This window comes from Meriones unguiculatus, chromosome 4, assembly GCF_030254825.1.
Source record: "Meriones unguiculatus strain TT.TT164.6M chromosome 4, Bangor_MerUng_6.1, whole genome shotgun sequence".
Classification (NCBI taxonomy): Eukaryota; Metazoa; Chordata; class Mammalia; order Rodentia; family Muridae; genus Meriones; species Meriones unguiculatus.
Window position 1 is genome coordinate 63,843,884 of NC_083352.1, and position 19,276 is coordinate 63,863,159.

General features: G+C 57.5%; 2 protein-coding genes across 7 annotated transcripts; one reads left to right on the forward strand and one right to left on the reverse strand.

The window, feature by feature from the left end:
- Positions 1 to 668: 668 nt before the first annotated feature.
- Gtpbp3 (GTP binding protein 3, mitochondrial) lies at positions 669 to 5,945 on the reverse strand. Of its 3 annotated transcripts, none has more exons than XM_021627586.2 (8): positions 5,229 to 5,945; positions 5,033 to 5,119; positions 3,979 to 4,181; positions 3,386 to 3,443; positions 3,141 to 3,284; positions 2,867 to 3,032; positions 1,983 to 2,261; positions 669 to 1,799 (listed from the first exon to the last, which is right to left on the reverse strand). In XM_021627586.2, the coding sequence occupies exons 1-8, from the start codon at positions 5,584 to 5,586 to the stop codon at positions 1,574 to 1,576; spliced, it is 1,521 nt and encodes a 506-aa protein (XP_021483261.1). In that variant the 5' UTR covers positions 5,587 to 5,945; the 3' UTR covers positions 669 to 1,573. The 3 variants fall into 3 exon arrangements, with proteins under 3 accessions (XP_021483261.1, XP_021483260.1, XP_021483262.1); XM_021627585.2 differs by having other exon boundaries at positions 3,371 to 3,443; XM_021627587.2 differs by lacking the exon at positions 5,033 to 5,119 and having other exon boundaries at positions 3,371 to 3,443.
- Ano8 (anoctamin 8) lies at positions 5,942 to 19,204 on the forward strand. 4 transcript variants are annotated; one of them, XM_060382032.1, is made up of 20 exons: positions 5,942 to 6,081; positions 8,949 to 9,430; positions 10,102 to 10,212; positions 10,333 to 10,465; positions 10,624 to 10,762; positions 10,838 to 10,934; positions 11,740 to 11,856; positions 11,937 to 12,064; positions 12,162 to 12,323; positions 12,621 to 12,773; positions 12,863 to 12,989; positions 13,077 to 13,132; positions 13,228 to 13,302; positions 13,503 to 13,634; positions 13,988 to 14,800; positions 15,936 to 16,127; positions 16,216 to 16,347; positions 16,461 to 16,571; positions 18,306 to 18,828; positions 18,909 to 19,204. In XM_060382032.1, exons 2-20 carry the CDS (start codon positions 9,130 to 9,132, stop codon positions 19,037 to 19,039), a joined length of 3,633 nt encoding a protein of 1,210 aa, XP_060238015.1. In that variant the 5' UTR covers positions 5,942 to 6,081; positions 8,949 to 9,129; the 3' UTR covers positions 19,040 to 19,204. The 4 variants fall into 4 exon arrangements, with proteins under 4 accessions (XP_060238015.1, XP_060238016.1, XP_021483257.2 ...); XM_060382033.1 differs by lacking the exon at positions 13,503 to 13,634; XM_021627582.2 differs by lacking the exons at positions 18,306 to 18,828; positions 18,909 to 19,204 and adding an exon at positions 16,908 to 18,279.
- Positions 19,205 to 19,276: the final 72 nt, after the last annotated feature.

Below are 19,276 nucleotides of genomic sequence, written 5' to 3' on the forward strand. Positions count from 1 at the left end.
TCCAGAGGATAGCACAGAAGTCTCTGCAGGGTCTGTACCCTCAAGTCCCATGCTTTACTGTCAGGACAAGACCCAAGTGCTGTCCCTGTACCCTACAACACTGGGGGTGACAGAAGGTCCTTGACAAAGTTCAAGGTGGGCTGCAACTGACTGCTCAAACCCAAAGCCAGAGGTCATTAAGAGAGCTCGCTTTTCCTGAGTCTTCTTATCTGTGAAACTGGAATGCAGGGCCTGCATCACCTACAAAGTAAGATCCTATCGCAAAATCTAAAAAAATATAAATAAAATAGAAATATTTGGTAAGGGCCTGGAGAAAGATGGCTCTGCAGATAAAAACACTGGCTGCTCAACAGGACTTGAGTTTGGTTCCCAGCACTCAGGAGCTCCCAACTTCCTGTAACCCCAGCTCCAGGAGATTGCCTGTCTGTCTGTCTGTCTGCTCTCACACACCCTCCCTCACCACACATACATATAATAAAAAATAATGAAGACTCTTGCTGTCAAGCCTGATAGCCCAAGTTCAATCCTTAAAAACTCACACTGCCAATGTAGAACTGCCCTGCAAGTTGTCCTGACCCCTTATGTGTGTTGTGACCCCCAAGGATGGCAGAGGCATGACAACAGCACTGGTCACATCAGCCTCTTCAGGCAACAAAAGCCCTGGTGTGTGTGTGTAGGACATTTTCTTTAATGGTGTAGCTACTGACTGGACAATTTGAGTTTAGGAGAAAATGAGCAGGATTGGGAGTGGAGACAGGGCGAGATATGGGTAAAGACATGATGAGAACACATTAGATACTCAGATAAAATGTCACAGCAGAACTTATTACAGATAATACATGCTGCTACAGAAGTGAAACACACACACACACCACACACACACTTTATGATGCCACAGACAGAAACACTTAGGCAAAGTTCTGGAAGGTAAGGCTGACAGATCCTTGTAAACAAACATTTCTGGATTACCCGAACTCTTCATACTCCTTTGGAATTTAAAAATACAGCTATGATCCTGTATGATCCTGGCGTGGTGGTGCACATCTTTAGTCCAGCACTCAGGAGACAGATGCAGGTGGATGTCTGAGTTTGAGGCCAGCCAGGTCTACAGAGTGAGTTTCAGGACAGCCAAGGCTACACTGAGAAGCCTTGTCTCAAAAAACCAAACCAACCAACCAAAACAAAACCCACCACCACCAATGAAACCTTTATGAAGCCAAGGATGTGGCTCAGAGATGGAGCCCCTTGCCTAGAATACCCCAGTGAGGGACTGGGGAATGTGGTTCAGGGCTGTGGAGCCCTTGTTTAGAATTTCCCAGTAAGGAGCAGGGGCCGTGGCTCAGCACTTAACACTCATTGGTTTTTATCTCTAGCACTACATACAAACAGTTGGTATGGTGAGGTAGGCCTTAATCCTAACATGAGGTTGGGGGTGGGAAGTGGCAGTCCTTGGATCCCTGACCAGTCTCTCCTCACTGTGGAGGGAACAGGACCCCAGTGATCTCTCCTGCCCTCTGCTGCCTCTGCCATCTTGAATCAAGACCTTCTGAGGCCGAGTCCCAGGCTCTGGACCTCACTTGCCCACACAGAAGTCCTGGAAGATGAGGTCCAGGATCTCCTCGGTTCCCCCTCCACCAGTGAGGTGGCTCAGGTGTCTCCGAGCTTGGCGCAGGGCCTCAGCTGCCAGAGCCAGGTCTGTGTCAAGCTGGAAATGTCCCAGGGCATCCAGGCAGCCCTGAAGGTGGTGCTGGTGCCTAGCCCGGGTCAGCACTGGAGCTCCTGTGAATGGGTCCCCACACCTGCAAGAGACAAGACCTGTTGTCTCACTCAGCCTGAGCAGCCACCTTTTAAGCAGGGGCCCCTACTGAACTACTTTTGCAGAGAGAGAAACTGAGGTTGAGGGACAGGCCTGAGTCCAAAGCTAGCAGCTGCCTACAAATGAACTTGGGTTGGGGAGGCTGAAGCGGCTGAGGGGGACTCACACCATAGCCAGCTCCGTCTTGAGGGCCTGCAGGAGGCTGTCTAGGCCGGCTCCAGTGCGGCAGGACAACAGCACGTGTGGAGGTAGGGTGGTGTCCATGGGTGAGGCATTAGTGGACAGCAGGTCCGATTTGTTGAGCAGCAGCAGGAGGCGCTGCCTGCTGCTGTCGGGGCTTCGAGTCACCAGCGGGGCCACCACAGTGTTCAGAAAGCTGCAGCTGGAGGGGGAGGCCAGGTCGGAGGCATCCAGTACCCCCAGTATGATGTCAGCCTGCTCCAGCCTGGGGAGGAAGGAAGCCATGGAGCAGGTCCTAGCCACGGTGGCCTGGGAAGGCACTGTGGGTGCTGAGCAGAGTAGCAGAGGAGACTCAGCTGAGGGGGTGACAGACACTGCAGGGCATGGCCCAGAGCAAAAGCCAGAGCAGGGGCAGGTGGGCCAGCGACCTGGCCTGGTCTGTGAGAGCATGGGCTGGATTTGGAAGGATGAGGTGGGGCAGAGCAAGCGCAGGTGAGACTTTGTTGGAGGGAAGGGGCTCGGCTCAGGTGGTAGGGCCTGGCTGAAACTTTGGGGGCATGACAAAGGGAAGAGTGCTGAGGAGCAAGAAGCCTGGCCAGGGTTTTAGGTGAAGCCTGGCCAGGGTTTTAGGTGAAGTGATGAGCGAAGCAGTGCACAGGAGAAAGCAGAGGGGCGTGGCCTGATGGGGAATGGCAAAGCAAGGCTCAGGAAGGCGAGCAAGGGACAAAGGCCACGTTTGTATCTCAATCAAATTCCAAAGGCCCCCACCCTCAACTTTGAGGGAGCCCAAAACCTTTTGTTTCAGGAATAATGAAATAGACTCAAGGGGGAGAAAAGGCCACCAGTCCCTGGCGCCAGCCCTGAGCTCACCTCTGGCGCGCCCTGCGCACACCTTCCTGTTCAGCTGCGCCCACGCCTTCCCGGAGCCCAGCGGTGTCGCTCAGCAACGCAGGGAAGCCAGCCAGGTCCACGGGGGTCTCCAGAACATCACGGGTAGTCCCCGGCTCTGGGGACACGATGGACACAGGTTTCCGGCCTGAAGGGTAGGGAGAGTGTGGACAGTAGGGTGGAGATAAGAGCCCCCACTTTCAGGCTGCACCCCTGCCCAGGAGCCAGGCCTTATGCATGCCCAAATCCCACATACTGAGAAGATTCACCAAACTGCTCTTGCCCGCATTGGGGGGGCCAGTGACCACGACGTGTACCCCTGACCGGAGCCTCTGCCCACGTCTGGCATCCCACAGGTGGGAGCGGAGTGCTGCCTCCAGGGCTCGGACATCTCTGTCAGCTGTGACAGGGAGAAGGCATGGAGAAGGGAAGCAATCAGAAAGGTCTCAGGGGGCTGAGATGCCCGATCCCCAAGGCCAGACATACCCTGTTCCAACACACCCTCCTCCAAATTGTCATCCTCTCCGAAGTCAATATAAGCCTCCACATGGGCCAGTGCCTGGGGAGGAGAGGGTTGATGTCATGGGTGTTCCTGGGAACTCGTGGTCTTAAGCCCCAGCTCCAGCTTGACCTAAGCGACCGACTGGCATTTCACAGGCCTAAAGAATACCCCAGTGAGGGACTGGGGAATGTGGTTCAGGGCTGTGGAGCCCTTGTTTAGAATTTCCCAGTAAGGAGCAGGGGCCGTGGCTCAGCACTTAACACTCATTGGTTTTTATCTCTAGCACTACATACAAACAGTTGGTATGGTGAGGTAGGCCTTAATCCTAACATGAAGTTGGGGGTGGGAAGTGGCAGTCCTTGGATCCCTGACCAGTCTCTCCTCACTGTGGAGGGAACAGGACCCCAGTGATCTCTCCTGCCCTCTGCTGCCTCTGCCATCTTGAATCAAGACCTTCTGAGGCCGAGTCCCAGGCTCTGGACCTCACTTGCCCACACAGAAGTCCTGGAAGATGAGGTCCAGGATCTCCTCGGTTCCCCCTCCACCAGTATTCTCTAAAGAACACACGGATGAGTGAGCAGTCAGGTCTTGCCTTATTAAGGGTCTTCACCCAGCCTTGACACAGTTGGCCCAGTTCCCCATCCAGCTGCCTCAGGGCCTGGCGCCGCTGGGCCTCAGTTTCTGCGTGGATCAGATCTGCCAGTCCCTCCACCTCAGCCAGGCTCAGCTTTCCGTGTGCAAATGCTCTTCTGGTGAACTCCCCAGCTTCAGCCGGCCGCAGTCCTGGCACACTACCTGAAGGAAAGCACCACAAGGCCCAAGAGCCTTGATCGCCATCCAGTGGCAGGCAGCAGCCAGTTGAGCAACAAACCAAACCCCTGGTGGGTTCTGAGGTGACACACTGCCTTGGGTTCCCCTGCTCCTGTAAGGAACCCCAGGAAGACCACTGGTTCTCTGAGCTGGATTCTGATGGTCAGTTACTGGGTCTGACATGGGTACCTGTCTAGGGAAAGTAGATATCTCTGTTGGAACCCAGGCCAGTTGCCACTAAGGCCACCTGCTGAAGCCCCCCCCCCAACCCCCAATAAATGCTGATTACACACACAGGCCCAGACCGACAGACTGCTAGCCATCAGGGGCTTCCTGTGGCAAACCCCTTGGATGGACACACATTAAGCAAAGGTCACACATTTCTTCCTGGAAAGGCAAGACCCTCGCTGTCCCTATCACCCAGGAATCACAGACAGTCTTGTTATAAGCTGGTACTATGGGCTACTCATCAAACCCCTGCATAGGACCTAGCCCTTCCTCGAACAACCAGCGCCAAACACACTGAATTACGCCTGAGCTGTCCTGCACTATGGAATTCAGCCCTCCCCATGCTGCAGTCTGTGTATGGCATATGGTGTGGTGTGTGTGACACAGCAGAGGACAGCTCGCAGAAATCAGTTCTCTCCTCTCAGCACGCGGGTCCCAGAATTAGAATTCAGGCTCAACTTGGTAAAAATCGCCTTTTAGTGGCTGAGCCATGTAGATGGCCCTCGTTAACATGACAAATTTCTTCTCCCAAATGACAATTTGTTTTGCAGCCTCCACCCAAGACCTTTCTGTGTTTCCAGGAACAGTGTCACCCAACAGAGCCTCACCCAACGCCTGCAGAACTCCGCTGACTACCGCAGAACCTCCGTGGACGTGCAACTCCACGCAGTCCTCACCGGTGAAACTCTGGGGGCCTTGTATGGCAAAGGGCAGAGTCAAGCGATGGGCATGGCCCGGGCTGACTCCCGGAAGGGCCTGAGACCGGGACACGGGCGCTGCTGAACCCTGGATCGGGTCCCTCACCTGGGAACCACAGGACGAGCGCGCGGTCCAGTGGCTCCCCGGATCGCGGGTGGCGGAGGAGGCGCAGGCAGGCGCTGCGGGCTGGAGGTGGCTCCTGGGCCGCCGTGAGGCTGCGGAGCGCGAGCCCGCTGGCCGGGCCGCTGGTGCGGATCACGGCGATGGCACAGCGGCCCTGGCCAGAGCTGAGCGCAAAGATGGTGCCCCCGGGGGCCAAGGACCCTGCACCGCTGCCCTGGCGTGCACATAGCCTGGCGAGCGGAGAGAAACTGAGTAAGCGCGTCCAGGACGCCGAGCCCCGCAGTGAAGGACGACCGAGGACGTGCCGGAGATGTGCGAGCCGAGGCCAGGAGATGGGCATGTTGGGCCTGGAGGGCACGGCAACTCTGGGCGGTTCTGGGGTTTACAGCAGTGACCCGCGCCTGACAGCAGCCCTCCACACCCAGCCGCCGGGTGCCAGCGCCGCCAGGGTCGCCCAGGCGCTCAGACCGGGCCGCGTAGCCCAGCCTTCTGGTCAGGCTTCCAGTTCTTGAAGGAAGTCCCGCCTTCCCAAGGGTGACTGGCAGTGGGCTCCACGTCTACAGACAGTCCCGGCCGCCAGGCACTTCAGTTTCTATTGGCTGATCCCAGAGAGAGGAAGTGCGGAGCGTGCGGCCGTGTGCAGCACGAGAGCTTCCCCGCGGAGACGAGGCCGAAGTTTTCGGTTCCTAGCGCCGCAGGTGTCCGAGACAACAGTGGAGGAAGAGAATGTGGGTCTGTCACAGCGGAAGCTCGACTCTCGTCTTTCTTTGTGTCCATTCCGTAGCTTGGAACAAGCCAAGAAGCTACGTGCGTCCTAGCGCTCACGTCCCTTTCGGTAAAGGCGCTCGCCGCCAAAGCTGACACCCTTAGTTCAATCCCCGCTACCCACTGAGTGAAGGAGTCCCAGCTCTTGTGCAAGTTGTTCTCCGACCGCCACAGGTGCGACGGAGAAAGAGACAGAGAGACAGACAGACAGACAGACGAGAGAGAGAGAGAGAGAGAGAGAGAGAGAGAGAGCTATTAAGAAAAGGAGATGCTCACTGTAGAAACCGGAAGTTCAAGCATCTTATTGACTGCAGGGGATGAGTTCCGGAGGAAGCCACGCCCTAGACCAGGAAAACCTGGTCCAAACTTCTGGGAAGTTTCTTCCTGGCCCTTCTTGGGTCTCTCCTCTGGCCCTTGCCCCAGCTTTGTCAGCCGCAGCTCCTGGGCAAGAATCTTTAGCCAGGCGCTATCCCCAGGCCTAGCTCCTCCTCCCAGAAGTCCTGGCGGCTCCAGCCCAGCTCACTCTCCAGCCTTGACTTTCCGCTCTCTCGGAGGTCCCGGTCGGCCGCGGGTCCGATTTGTGCTGGAGGCTCCCCGAGAGGCGCCCAGGGGCCTCGGGTTAGGGGTGAGGGCGGAGGTTCGAATTCCAGGTACCGGGCGGGCGTGGCTTCGCGAGGGCCTTTGCACAGCCAGTTCTCCGGTTCTGGACCTGCGCGGGCGGGTGCTTTTGAGAACAAGCTGCCGGGCAGGGCGGAGTCGCAAACCCCTTAGGTCCCCATCTGCCCTACTTTCAGTCTGTGGAACAGGAACGTGACATTGTCCATCTCCCGTGCTTCCATCTTAACAAGTTTACAGCCAGGGCCCGTTGCATCCTGGGCCTCTGCGCAGCCTCGGCTCACAGCCCTTCTGCGTGGGCCATTCAGGACTGTGAAAAGTTGGGAGACCTGGGCTGTGGGTTGCAGCGCTTGCTACCAAGCCTTACAGCTGAGTTCAGTGCCTCTGACCCGTGTCGGGGAAGGCGAGAATCGCTTTTCTCATAATGTGTGTCCTCTGACCTCCATACTCTTGCCAAAGCACTCATGTCCCCATGAACAAACAAATGTTTTAAGCTCAGCTCTGCAGTAGAGGCTAGTCCAGCGGGCTAGACTGTGTGTGTGTGTGTGGGGGGGGCAGTCCCTCTCCACCCAGGGTTACCCTGTACTGCGGGTTTCAGGCAAGCAGCGTTTCATTACTGTCCCACGTAGAAGTTAGAACCTACGAACCATCTGCTTTTCTGAAGGGCATATTTAATTCTCTGGGCTTATTTATTTTTTTTAAATTCAAGAACTTTTTTATTGTAAACAGATGATTATAGTGTGGTTCACCCAGCCCTAGCACACACCTTTAATCCAAGAGCTTATAATTTATTATACTTATTTCTTTGTATCCCAGCTGTAGCCCCACCCTTGTCCCATCCCAATCCAGCCCTTCCTCATCTCCTCCCATGCCCCTTCTCCAGTCCACTGATAGTGGAGGACCTCTTCCCCTTCCATTGACCCTAGCCTATCAGGTCTCATCAGGACTGTCTTTTATAGTCTTCCTCTGAGGCCTGGTAAGGCTGCTCTCCCTCAGGGGGAGGTGATCAAAGAGCAGGCCAGTCAGTTCATGTCAGAGACAGCCCCTGTTCCCTTTACTTGGGAGCCCATTTGGATACTGAGCTGCCACAGGCTACCTCTGTGCAGGGGTTCTAGGTTATCTCCATGAATGGTCCTTGGTTGGGGTATCAGTCTCAGAAAAGACCCCTGGGCTCCGATGTTTTGGTTTTGTTGTTCTCCAGACACTTCCAGGTCTTTCTTTCTCCTTCTTTCACAAGATTCCCTGCACTCTGCCCAAAGTTTGGCTATGAGTCTCAGTATCCACTTTAATACCCTGCTGGGTAGAGTCTTTCAGAGGCCCTCTGTGGTAGGCTCCTGTCTTGCTCCTTGTTTTCACCTTCTTCTGATGTCTATCCCGTTTGCCTTTCTGAGTGAGGATTGACCATGTTACCCAGGGTCCTCCTTGCTTAGCTTCTTTACCTATACAGATTTTAGTATAATTATCCTATATTATATGTCTAATAACCACTTATAAGTGAGTATATACCATGTGTGTTTTTCTGCTTCTGGGATACCTCATTCAGGATGATCTTTTCTGTTCCCACCATTTATTTCCCTTTTATGATTTCCTTGTTTTTAATTGCGGAGTAGTCTCCATTGTATAAATCTACTCTGGGCTTATTTTTGAGATCCATTTTTTATTTACGGTGCATGTGCTCTCTATCAAGTGTATTTAGAGGCCGGAAGAGATTATGGCATCCCCAGGAGCTCAGGAGCTTAAGTAACAGGCAGGAGTGGGTTAGGGAACCGCACCCTTGTCCTTGGGAGGAGTTCCAAGTACCAGCAACCACGGGGCCCTCTGTGTCCACCCTTTCTTGACAGGGGGTCTCGATTGGCCCAGAGTAGTCATGAGCTTGCTGTGTAGCTGAGGGTTGCTTTGAAAGCCGGATCTTTCAGCCTCCTCAGTGCAGGGCTGGAGCCCCGGGCCGGGTCACAACACCCGGCTGCGCGTGCTTGGCGGGGTCTGCGCCCCGGGGTCGTGCTGTCCCATCACACTTTTCTGCGTGGTGGGCTGCACTTGTGAGGTCGGTGACTATCGCTCCACCCTGTGGGTGAATCCCGGAAGGCCTCAGATCGGCAGACTTGGCACCTGCATCCTTAGCCCTTTACGAAGGCGATACTGCAAAAGTAATGAGGGTTGCATGGGTGCGGAGGGTGGGAAGCACGTTTTAGGCAACTGAACTGTAAGTGAAAAGGCCCTGGGGTGGGGGCAGGCAGGATTCGCTGTCATTACTAGAACCCCTGTTGGCGTAGTTAAAGCATTGTCTCGCATTCCCGGTCACGTCCTCCCTCTCCCACCCAGCTCAGATTCGACCCCGCATGAACAGAGACCGAAGGAGAGTGGACGAGGCTCCTTCTCACTGCGGGAGGACACTAGCACCAGAGAGCCAAGAGAGCAAGCGATAAGGAAGCGCAGAAAACAAGGCGGGCGTGGACGGGAAGCAGAGCCCAGGGCGGGAGGGACTGAGAGTGACGCGCCCCGGATGGAATCGAGGTTTGGCTCGGGCGGGGACGACAAGCGATTGAAGTGCAGAGACGGCGTGCGGCGCGGGCGGGCGAAAGAGGCCTTTGTCTCCTCCTCCTGGGCGCTCGCTCAGTGGTGCCACTCCGGTCTCCATGAGTCAGAGGTTCCCCGGCGCCCGGGCATCCCTCAGCCCCTGACCTGCCCTGTTCTCGCCATGGCCGAGGCGGCCTCGGGCGCCGGGGGCTCGACCCTGGAGGGTGAGCGGGGCAAGAGGCCCCCGCCCGAGGGCGAGCCTGCGGCGCCTGCGTCTGGAGTGCTGGGTATGTGAGTGGAAGGTGGCACCCGGACAGGTGCGCGGGGTGCGCCTGGGGGGGAATGCAGGGGACGCCGATCGGGGTCACACATCCCAAGCCTGGCATGTGGCCCAGGGCTTGCTCCTTGTGGCTCTGAGACAGCCGCTGCCACCGCGTAGAGCGCGAGGTTGTGGCGGTGCCTCCGCGATGGGGGTCCCGGGTGCTGGGGGTGGACACGCCCCTCTAATGGGAGCCTGGCTGGTGTGAGCCTCCCCATCTGGAGACTGCCAGCACAGGGAAGCGGGGCGATATGGATGGTTTGGAGTTCAAATCCCACCTTGGCTGGGTGACCTTGAGCGGGTGGGCCTCGGTTTGGTGACCTGTGAAATGGGAATAAGGACTGCACTGTTTTCTTTCGGCTGCTTTAAGGACCGCGCTGCTCTATTATACCAAGAAGTACTCAAGGCTACATGTGGGCACCAATGGTGGTGGGAGGCGGAGCTGGGCCTCAGCCATGAGTAAAGATTCCTAAGGCAGGACCTAAGGGGAAGGTTGGTGTAGGGGACGTGGAGGTAGGAGAGTAAACTGAGGCAGGGCACTCCAAGCCGAGGCTGTGGGAGCCCAGCCCTCAAAAGCTCTGCTGAGGGTCAGTCAGTCCCCAGGCCTGATCTCAGCCCAGCCTGCCGTGCCGCCCATAGATAAACTATTTGGGAAGAGGCTCCTGCAGGCTGGCCGCTACCTGGTGTCTCACAAGGCCTGGATGAAGACGGTGCCCACTGAGGACTGTGATGTGCTCATGACCTTTCCAGGTATCCATACCTGCCTGCCCTGGGCACGAATCAGCCTTTGCCACCCAGGCTGAACTGTGGAGGGGGCCCTCGTGGGCACCTCTCCATGGGAGACCCATTGGTCCCTGTGCCCCTCGGCAGACACCACTGATGACCACACACTGCTGTGGCTGCTGAACCACATCCGTGTGGGCATTCCTGAGCTGATTGTGCAAGTTCGCCACCACCGTCACACGGGCGCCTATGCTTTCTTCGTCACTGCCACCTATGAGAGGCGAGTCTCCTGCGCCACCTCCCTCTGGCCCTGTCCCTCTGAGGGCCAACTATGTTCACCATTCGTGTATCCCAAGATGTGGCTCTCACATCGTGCTTAGTTGGGGATGGTGAGCCAAAGTGCCAAGGTGAATTCTCTCTGCCTTGTCCCTCCTGCAGCCTACTCCGGGGGGCGGACGAGCTGGGTCTGCGCAAGGCCGTGAAGGCCGAGTTCGGTGGGGGTACCCGCAGCTTCTCCTGTGAAGAGGACTTCATCTATGAGAACGTGGAGAGCGAGCTGCGTTTCTTCACCTCGCAGGTGACCGCCATGCACCCATGACACTGCAGGCTGCTTTTGTGCTGAGCTCATGCCCGTCTCCCCGTCTCCCTGCAGGAGCGACAGAGCATCATCCGCTTCTGGTTACAGAACCTACGGGCCAAGCAGGGGGAGGCTCTACACAACTTGCGCTTTTTGGAGGACCAGCCAATCAGTGAGCAGTGGGAACCCACTATCCAAACATCTGCAGAGAGCTGGACACATCTGTTAAAAGATAGGGTTTTAAGAGTAACTAATCAGGGGGCTGGAGAGATGGCTCAGAGGTTAAGAACACTCACTGTTCTTCCAAAGGTCCTGAGTTCAATTCCCAGCAACCACATGGTGGCTCATAACTACCCACAGTAAGATCTGCTGTGCAGGCAGAATGTCGTATAAATAATAAATAAATCTTATTTAAAAAAAAGAGTAACTAATCAGAGGCTAGGAAAGAGTTGGGCACCTAATGAACCCATAGGGTGTGGCAATACAGGTACAGTGAGGCTTTTCCATGGGTTCCTGAGAAGGTGCTGCCAGTACCACGGACAGCGCCCATGGCTAGGTGTTGCCGCCCACTGGAAAATCAGCCCCCCAAGTTCACTTTTCAACACCAGTCTGTGTCAGACATTCAGGCCCAGAAACGGGGTTAAATTCTAAAATACACTTGATGGGCATGGTGGGGACATGGCTGTGCCCCTCCAAGCCCAATCTGTTAGTTCAAGACCAGCCTGGGCTACATAGACTTCTGGCCATCCTTGCACTTCTCAAATGCATCCCCCAAGCATGTAGGCTACCTACCACACCCAGGTTATGCCATTCTGGGTATGGAACCCCGGGCTCCCCACTCTACCAACTGAGCACATTCCTAGCCTTCTATGGCCGTATGAGCAGGCAAAAACCTGACTTTGGTTCCAGCTAAGTTGGCTGCCTGGGGTGGTCCCATGGTACAGGGGCAGGGGTCACTCTCCCTGCCCCTCCTGCAGTTCCAGAGCTGGCTGCCCGAGGCATCATACAACAGGTGTTTCCGGTTCATGAGCAGCGTATTCTGAACCGTCTCATGAAGTCCTGGGTTCAGGCCGTGTGTGAAAACCAGCCTTTAGGTATGGCTCTTTGGCTGAGGGGTGGGCTGTGGGTCCTGGAGACACTTGGAGGTGACCCAGAATCCCTTGTCTCCTGGCAGATGACATCTGTGAGTACTTTGGAGTGAAGATTGCCATGTACTTTGCCTGGCTGGGCTTCTACACATCTGCAATGGTTTACCCTGCTGTCTTTGGCTCTGTTCTGTATACATTCACTGAAACTGATCAGGTACTGGGAGGCACTGGGCTGGACTGGGGGTGGCCTAGAAGGCCTTCCTCATTAAGGTGGCTATGTCAATGACTTGGCTTTCCCCTGTCACCTGCAGACGAGCCGGGATGTTTCCTGTGTGGTCTTCGCTCTCTTCAATGTGATCTGGTCAACACTGTTCTTGGAGGAGTGGAAACGGAGGGGGGCAGAGCTGGCCTACAAGTGGGGGACACTAGACTCACCTGGGGAAGCTGTGGAAGAGCCTCGACCCCAGTTCAGGGTCAGTCTGGGGCTGAGGCTTGGCATTCAACAAGGCAGTCAAGGAGAGGACTGCTGTGTGGGGAAGGGCGCTTGTGCGTGGTGGTGGGGAGAATCTCTCCGCCTTGTTGGCAACATCAGAGAAGTGAGTGGGCCCAGGGAGGCTAGGATGTGAAGGGAGGAAGTTAGATTGGAGGATTGAGAAGGGAGGATGGAGGAATATCTCTGGTGAGAGAAAAGGTGTGGCAGAGGGAAACGGCTCCTCAGGTCAGGAAGTGGGTGTGACCATGGTTTCACAGCCCTTTTTGCCGGCTACCAGGGCATTCGGCGTATCAGCCCCATAACTCGAGCCGAGGAGTTCTACTACCCGCCCTGGAAGCGATTGCTCTTCCAGCTGCTCGTCAGCTTGCCACTGTGCCTGGCCTGTCTCATCTGCGTCTTTATACTGATGCTCGGCTGCTTCCAGCTGCAGGTGACCCCACACCCCGCCCTCCCCTCGACCCTGGCGCCAGGCCCAGCCACCTGGCCAATTTCCCTTCCGCCTTGTTCTCACCCTCTTAGGAGCTGGTCCTGAGCGTGAAGGGGCTGCCACGCCTGGTCCGCTTCCTGCCCAAGGTCATGCTGGCCCTGCTGGTCAGTGTGAGCGCTGAGGGCTACAAGAAGCTAGCTGTGTGGCTCAACGACATGGGTATGTGCTGGAGGGGTCAGCCGCCATCGTCTTGGGGACCCCTCAGTAGGGGCAGGGTGGTTCCTCACTCGCCTCCTCGGCCCCTAGAGAATTACCGGCTAGAGAGCGCCTACGAGAGGCACCTTATCATCAAAGTCGTCCTGGTGAGTGAACCCGCACATGAGGCTTGGAGGGTGGGAGAGGGGCTAGGCGATCTGGCGGGCGTGCCGCAGGATGACCCAGGCTGCCTGCCTCCCAGTTCCAGTTTGTCAACTCGTACTTGAGTCTGTTCTACATCGGCTTCTACCTCAAAGACATGGACCGCCTGAAAGAGGTGAGGGCCCGTCCACCTCCCCAGGGGCAGCACCCTGGCCCCTGGGGGTGGACCCGTGTAAGGGGTCCAGGGCGCTGCAGCCCCTCCCTCCCCTCCTCCATCCTTCTCTCCTTTTTGTCCGTCTGTCTGTGCGTCCTCTCTCTGCCTGTCGTTCCCCTTTCCCATCTGTCTGTCCACCTGTCCCGTCGGTCCCTCCACAGCTGCTGCTACTCCTGTCCCTGACCCAGAGCCTCGAGCGGCAGTTGCGGGCGGTGCTGGTCCCGCTCGCGGCCCTGCGGTTCCGCCTGCTCCTCCTGTCCCTCCGGGGTCTCCTGCTCATGGCCCGGGCCAAAGTACGGGCAGGTGGCGAGCCTCCCCACGGTGTGGGCCGCGTGGCTGTGCTGCGGGTGGGGCACGGCGAGCATAGGGCGCATGCGCAAAGGGGGCTGCAGGGCAGGCTGAGGAAGGCCACGGAGGCGCTAGGTAATGCCTGCGCGGGGTGGAGATAGGTGCACTGAGGATCCTGGCCCGTCCGCAGTTTGTCTGCGCAATCGTGTGTGGCAGTTGCATTGGGGCTGAGCTGCGGCCTCACACCCAGGGCTGTCGAGGGCCTGCAGCAGCCACTGGAAAGGGCATGTGCGTATGCAGGCTGCAAGTTTGCGATGCTTGGCCCCAGCCGTCCCACGCGGCCTCTTTCCGCCCGCAGATGCTGGCCACTCTGCTCATCACCCGGCAGCTGCTGCAGAATGTGCGCGAGGTGCTGCAGCCGCACCTTTACCACAGGCTGGGCCGCGGGGAGCTGGGCCTGCGCGCCATCGGGGAGCTGGCCCGGGCAATGCTGGGTCTGCTGAACCCCTTGCGCTCGGACCCCCAACGGCACCTGGAAACCCAGGCTGATGAGGGCCGAGCGGGGAGCCGCAGGTGTCTGGGCGGAGGCTGCGGGGCGCCCGAGGAGGAGGAGGAGGCTGCTGTGGAGCGGAGGCCAGCAGGGGAAGGCGGGGAGGTCCCAGAAGGTCCTCGGGGTGCCAAGGAAGAGGAGGAGGAGGAGGAGGACGACGACGACGATGACGACGACGACGACGACGACGATGACAACGAGGACAGGGACGAAGAAGGAGGTCTCCTGGACTCCGGGCTGCGCCTCAAGAAGGTCAGCTTTGCCGAGCGGGGCGCAGGGCGGCGCAGGCCAGGCCCGGGCCCCGACGGCCTCCTGGAGGAGGGGAGCCCCACCATGGTGGAGAAGGGGCTGGAGCCTGGTGTGTTTACGCTGGCCGAGGAAGACGATGAGCCGGAGGGGCTCCCAGGCAGCCCCGGCTCAGAGCTCCCTACTGTCTTGCTCCGCCGGGCGGGCGCCGAGGGCGGCGACCAGGGGCCTGATGGAGACCCAGACACTGGCTCTGGCGAAGATACTGGGAGACAGAAGAGACAGAACAGGTCTTCCTGGATTGACCCGCCAGAGGAGGAGCATTCGCCGCAGCTCACACAGGCAGAGCTGGAGAGCTGCATGAAAAAGTATGAGGTGAGAGGGGCGGAGCCCACCGCCACCCTGTTGCCTGGAGGCAGGAAGATTGGGAGTTAGAGGCCAGCCTGGTCCACAGGAAACTCAACAGAGAATCAAAGGGGTACGGAGCGTGTAGCTCAGTGTCTAGCATGCACAAATCCTGGTTTCATCCCCAGCAGCGTGCATGGTGGAGCCTGCCGTCCTCCTACTCAGCACTAGGATATGCAGGCAGAAGGATCAGTTATATATCAGCTATATAGTGAATTCTGGGCAAGCCTGGGCTACAGAAAATTCTGCTCTTACAAAATCAATAGGAAACCGGGCAGTGTGGTGCACACCTTTAACCTCAGCACTTAGGAGGCAGAGGCAGGCAGAGCTGAGTTTGGACTGGTCTACTGTGAGTTCTAAGTTAGCCAGGAGTACACACAGAGAGAGACCCTGTCTCTAAAAACCGAAAATAAACAAAGACACGAATAAATAGCTTTGGAGTGCTGGCTCACCAGGCCATATTGGATGCCAGATCCCTACATCCACACTGGACACTCACAAAAGCCTGTAACTCCCACTCCAAGGGATTCAACACCCTTTTCCACCCTCTGCGTGCTCTCCTCTTCCCACAAACACAAAGGAATTCACACATGCATAAATAAAATAAAATAAAATTTAAATGAGTAAAAAGAAAAAAAGGGCTAGTGAGATGGCTAGGTTGGATATAGGCACTTGCTACCGAGTTTGACGACCTCAGTTAAGCCCCTGGACTCCCACTGAACGAGAGAACAGACTACCAGAAGTTTTATTCTGATGTCCACACATGTGCAGTGAATCCCCATTCAAAAAAGACAAGGTGGACAATGCTCGAGGAAGGAAGGATATCTGCAGTTAACTGCTGGCCCCCACACACGCGCATGCTCGAACCCTGCTTGCACACATGCACCTCCGGAAGCCATGCAAATTAAACCCCTCACCCCCTAAAAAAGGCACAGGTCAAGAGTGCACTTGATGGTGGGGGCAGGCCCACAGTCTGTGATGGAGAGGTTGGGTGAGCGTGGGGTCCCAGCTGGAAGCTGGTCAGGCTGTGCTGGAAAAATGAGAGCGTCTGGGCCTAGAGGGATGAATTGAGGGGACAGTGCCTGATGGGAGCCCCCACCCGCAGGACACGTTCCAGGACTACCAGGAGATGTTCGTGCAGTTCGGTTATGTAGTACTCTTCTCATCTGCCTTCCCACTGGCCGCCCTGTGCGCCCTAGTCAACAACCTGATTGAGATCCGAAGCGATGCCTTCAAGCTATGCACCGGCCTGCAGCGGCCCTTCGGTCAGCGCGTGGAGAGCATTGGCCAGTGGCAGGTGGGCCGGCCATGGAGGCCCAGAGGGGATGGTGGAGGATGGTGGTCCCTGGCTGGACCTGTCTCTGAGCCTCCTGCCTCCCTTGCAGAAGGTCATGGAGGCGATGGGCGTGCTGGCTATCGTGGTGAACTGCTACCTCATTGGCCAGTGTGGCCAGCTGCAGCGCCTGTTCCCCTGGCTGAGCCCAGAGGCAGCCATCGTGTCTGTGGTGGTGCTAGAGGTGGGGCTAGGGTCCCAGGGGTGGGGGTGGGAGTCCTGGGGGGAAGACCCTGAAAGGGATGGAGAGGCCAGGCATCTCTGAGCCTGCAGCCTCCCGCTCTGTGTCCCCCACAGCATTTGGCTCTATTAGTCAAGTACCTCATCCACGCAGCCATTCCTGACATCCCAGGCTGGGTGGCTGAGGAGATGGCCAAACTCGAGTACCAGCGGCGGGAAGCCTTCAAGGTATGGGGCTGGGGTGAGGACGATATGGTTTTTGGGAGGGAATACCGTCAAGGCTGAGGCCTTAAGAAAACCCTCAGCGGGCAGCACAGACCCCCATCCATAGGTTCTGTACCCAAGATCACATCAACTTGGATGGAAAGTATTCAGAAAGCTCAGTGGCTTGTACATTGCCATCATCCCAGCACCAAGGAGGTGGCCGCAGGTAGATCAGGAGAGTTCAAGGCCTTCCTCACTTACATAGGGAGTTCAAGGCCTGGGCTACATGCTGTTCTCTCTCTCTCTCTCTTTCTTTCTCTCTCTCTCTGTGTCTTTCTCCTCCTTCCCCCCAAAACAAAGCCAAATGTGCCTCCAGTGACCTCAGGCCTGCTGCATTTCCTTCTGTGTTTGGAGAAGGCACTATGCTTCTACATAGCCCACCACAGCCTCAATTTTGGAATGCCCACCTCACCCTTCTGAGGACAGGCATATACTGCCACACCTTGTTTGGTTTTATTTTTGGGTGTGTGTGTGTTTATTTATTATTTTTTTAAGACAGGGTTTCTCTGTGTAGCTTTGGCTGTCCTGGAACTCATTCTGTAGGCCAGGCTGGCCTTGAATGCACAGAGATCTGCCACTGCACCTGGCTGCTTTTCATTTTTTATGTACGCTGTTAGTGGGTCTTGTGTAGCCCAGGCTTGAGACTGATGCCCCTCGACCCTGCCTCTGAGTGGGCTGGGACCACGGATGTGGAGCACAGCGCCTCCTCGGAGCCAGTGTTGTGTGGTATTCCCAGCAACTCATCAGAGGCTTCCTTGTTTTGATTTATTTAATTTTACTTTGGGTTCTGTTTTACTTGCATATGTATATGTGCATTCAGTGTCCTCAAAGACCAGTAGAGGGCGTCGGATCCCCCAAAATGAAGTTATAGATGGTTGTGGGCTTTCATGTGGGTGCTGGCAATGAAACCAGGGTCTTAACCCAGCAGCCAGCACTCTTAACCACTGAGCCGTCTCTCAAGACAGCGCCATGTAGGACACTGAAAGTGTGGACACTGAAAGCCCACAGGAGGCTGTGAGCATATTGAAAGCAGGGTGCCACTGTAGAAGGGACCAGAGCCTTTGCTGTACCCTATTTGTGTTGGTCCTGAAGCCAACACCCTGTGGGGACTGAGGGGTGACCACAGCTTGTGCTCCCAGCGAGGCTCTCTAGCTTCTTGATGGCACCAGCTCTCAAGAATGTTCAGCTTGCCAGCCTGCCTCTCCAAATGGTTCTGCAAACTGCATGAAGGGCCAAGGAGTGGCGCCTTCTAGGGAAGACTCTGGGAAAGTGTGCCAAACAGCAGCCACGAGTCTGGGCTACTCATGGAGCCACGGTGTATTCCCTCACTAGGGAACACTAGGCTGGGCCTCTACCTGCTCGCTGATCTTCAACTCCAAACAGTGTTAATTTATATTGCCGGGCTGTGAATGGTGACTCATGCCTGTGAGCCTAGCACTGGGGAAGCTTCTGAATTCCAGTTGCATAGTGAAGACCTGTCTCAAAACACACAAAGAAAGGGAAAGCGGCGGTGGTGGTGGGGTCAGCTCTTTTGAGAAAGCTCCAGCTGGAGGTCTATAGCGTCTCCCATATCCCCTGCTCGCCAAGCCCGGGCCCAGCGGTACTTTGGCGTCTGTCCGTCCGTTGCTCAGGCACCGGGCGGTCAGGTCGGGGGTTCCGGCCGGGCGGTGGGCGCTCAGCCTGGTGTCTCCCCCGCAGCGGCACGAGCGGCAGGCGCAGCAGCGCTTCCAGCAGCAGCAGCGGCGCCGCCGGGAGGAGGAGGAGCGGCAGCGGCACGCGGAGCAGCAGGCGCGGCGGGAGCGCGACGCGGGCGGCCGCGAGGAGGCGCGCGCGGAGGTCCCGGGCCCCGAGCCCGCGGCGGAGCGCGGCGCGGCCAAGGCCAAGGGCGGCGAGCGGCCCCGACGGCCCGGAGTGCTGCTGCCGCCCGGCCCGGTACTGCGCTTGAAGCAGATCATCCCGCTGCAGGCCCGGCCGCCCGCGCCCGCCGGGTGCGCGCCCCCGCCGCGCTCTCCCGCCGACACGCGCCTGCCCGCCTTCCTCAGCCTGCGCTTCCTCAAGGCGCCGGAGCGCGGCCCGTCCCCGCCGAGGGCCGGGAAGCTGTTCGCCTTCGCGGCGCGGGAGCCCGCGGCCAACGGGGCCCCCGGGGGCGGCGCACGCGCGCACAGGAGCGCCGGGGACGAGTCCGCGGCCGCCGAGCCGGAGCCACGGCCAGATGACGCAGGTCCCAGGCCTTAACCGGGGCGCGAGTCGCGAGGGCCGCAGGCGCCGTGGGGCCCCGCGAACCGCGCTCTCCCTCCGCAGGGCCCGTCTCGCCGCCCGCCGGCTGCTGGCGCTGGGACGCTCCCTGGGGCTGCGGCGACCACCCGCCCCGTGCCCCCGGCCCCGCGGACGGCCCCGCGCAGCCCGCCTGCTGGCCCGCAGCCCGCCACTAGCCCCGCCTCGTCCCTGCCGTTCCTTCGACCGGGAAGGGGGCCACGAAAGGACCCCCGCAGTACAGAAAAGTACACAGGACGGACGGTTATTTATTTGTTTTTAATTTATTTTGTCATATTTTTGTAAAACGGCAGAAATGCAATAAAAAGTCTATTTCAACAGTGCTCGAGGTCAGAGCAGTGGAAGGACACTCGTGGGATCCGTAGCTGGAGGCTAGCACCCCATTTTCCCCGGGC

Bases quoted from the DNA above. Each gene is read 5' to 3' on its own strand.
- Gtpbp3 (XM_021627585.2), bottom strand. From the start codon at position 5,586: ATGCCCATCTCCTGGCCTCGGCTCGCACATCTCCGGCACGTCCTCGGT. The intron at 3,285-3,370 runs GTATGTCTGGCC...TCCCTGTCACAG, and splicing joins GGAGGGTGTGTTGGAACAGG to CTGACAGAGATGTCCGAGCC. The intron at 1,800-1,982 runs GTGAGTCCCCCT...TGTCTCTTGCAG, and splicing joins AAGACGGAGCTGGCTATGGT to GTGTGGGGACCCATTCACAG.
- Ano8 (XM_060382032.1), top strand. From the start codon at position 9,130: ATGGAATCGAGGTTTGGCTCGGGCGGGGACGACAAGCGATTGAAGTGC. The intron at 11,857-11,936 runs GTATGGCTCTTT...GTCTCCTGGCAG, and splicing joins GTGTGAAAACCAGCCTTTAG to ATGACATCTGTGAGTACTTT. The intron at 13,133-13,227 runs GTGAGTGAACCC...CCTGCCTCCCAG, and splicing joins TTATCATCAAAGTCGTCCTG to TTCCAGTTTGTCAACTCGTA.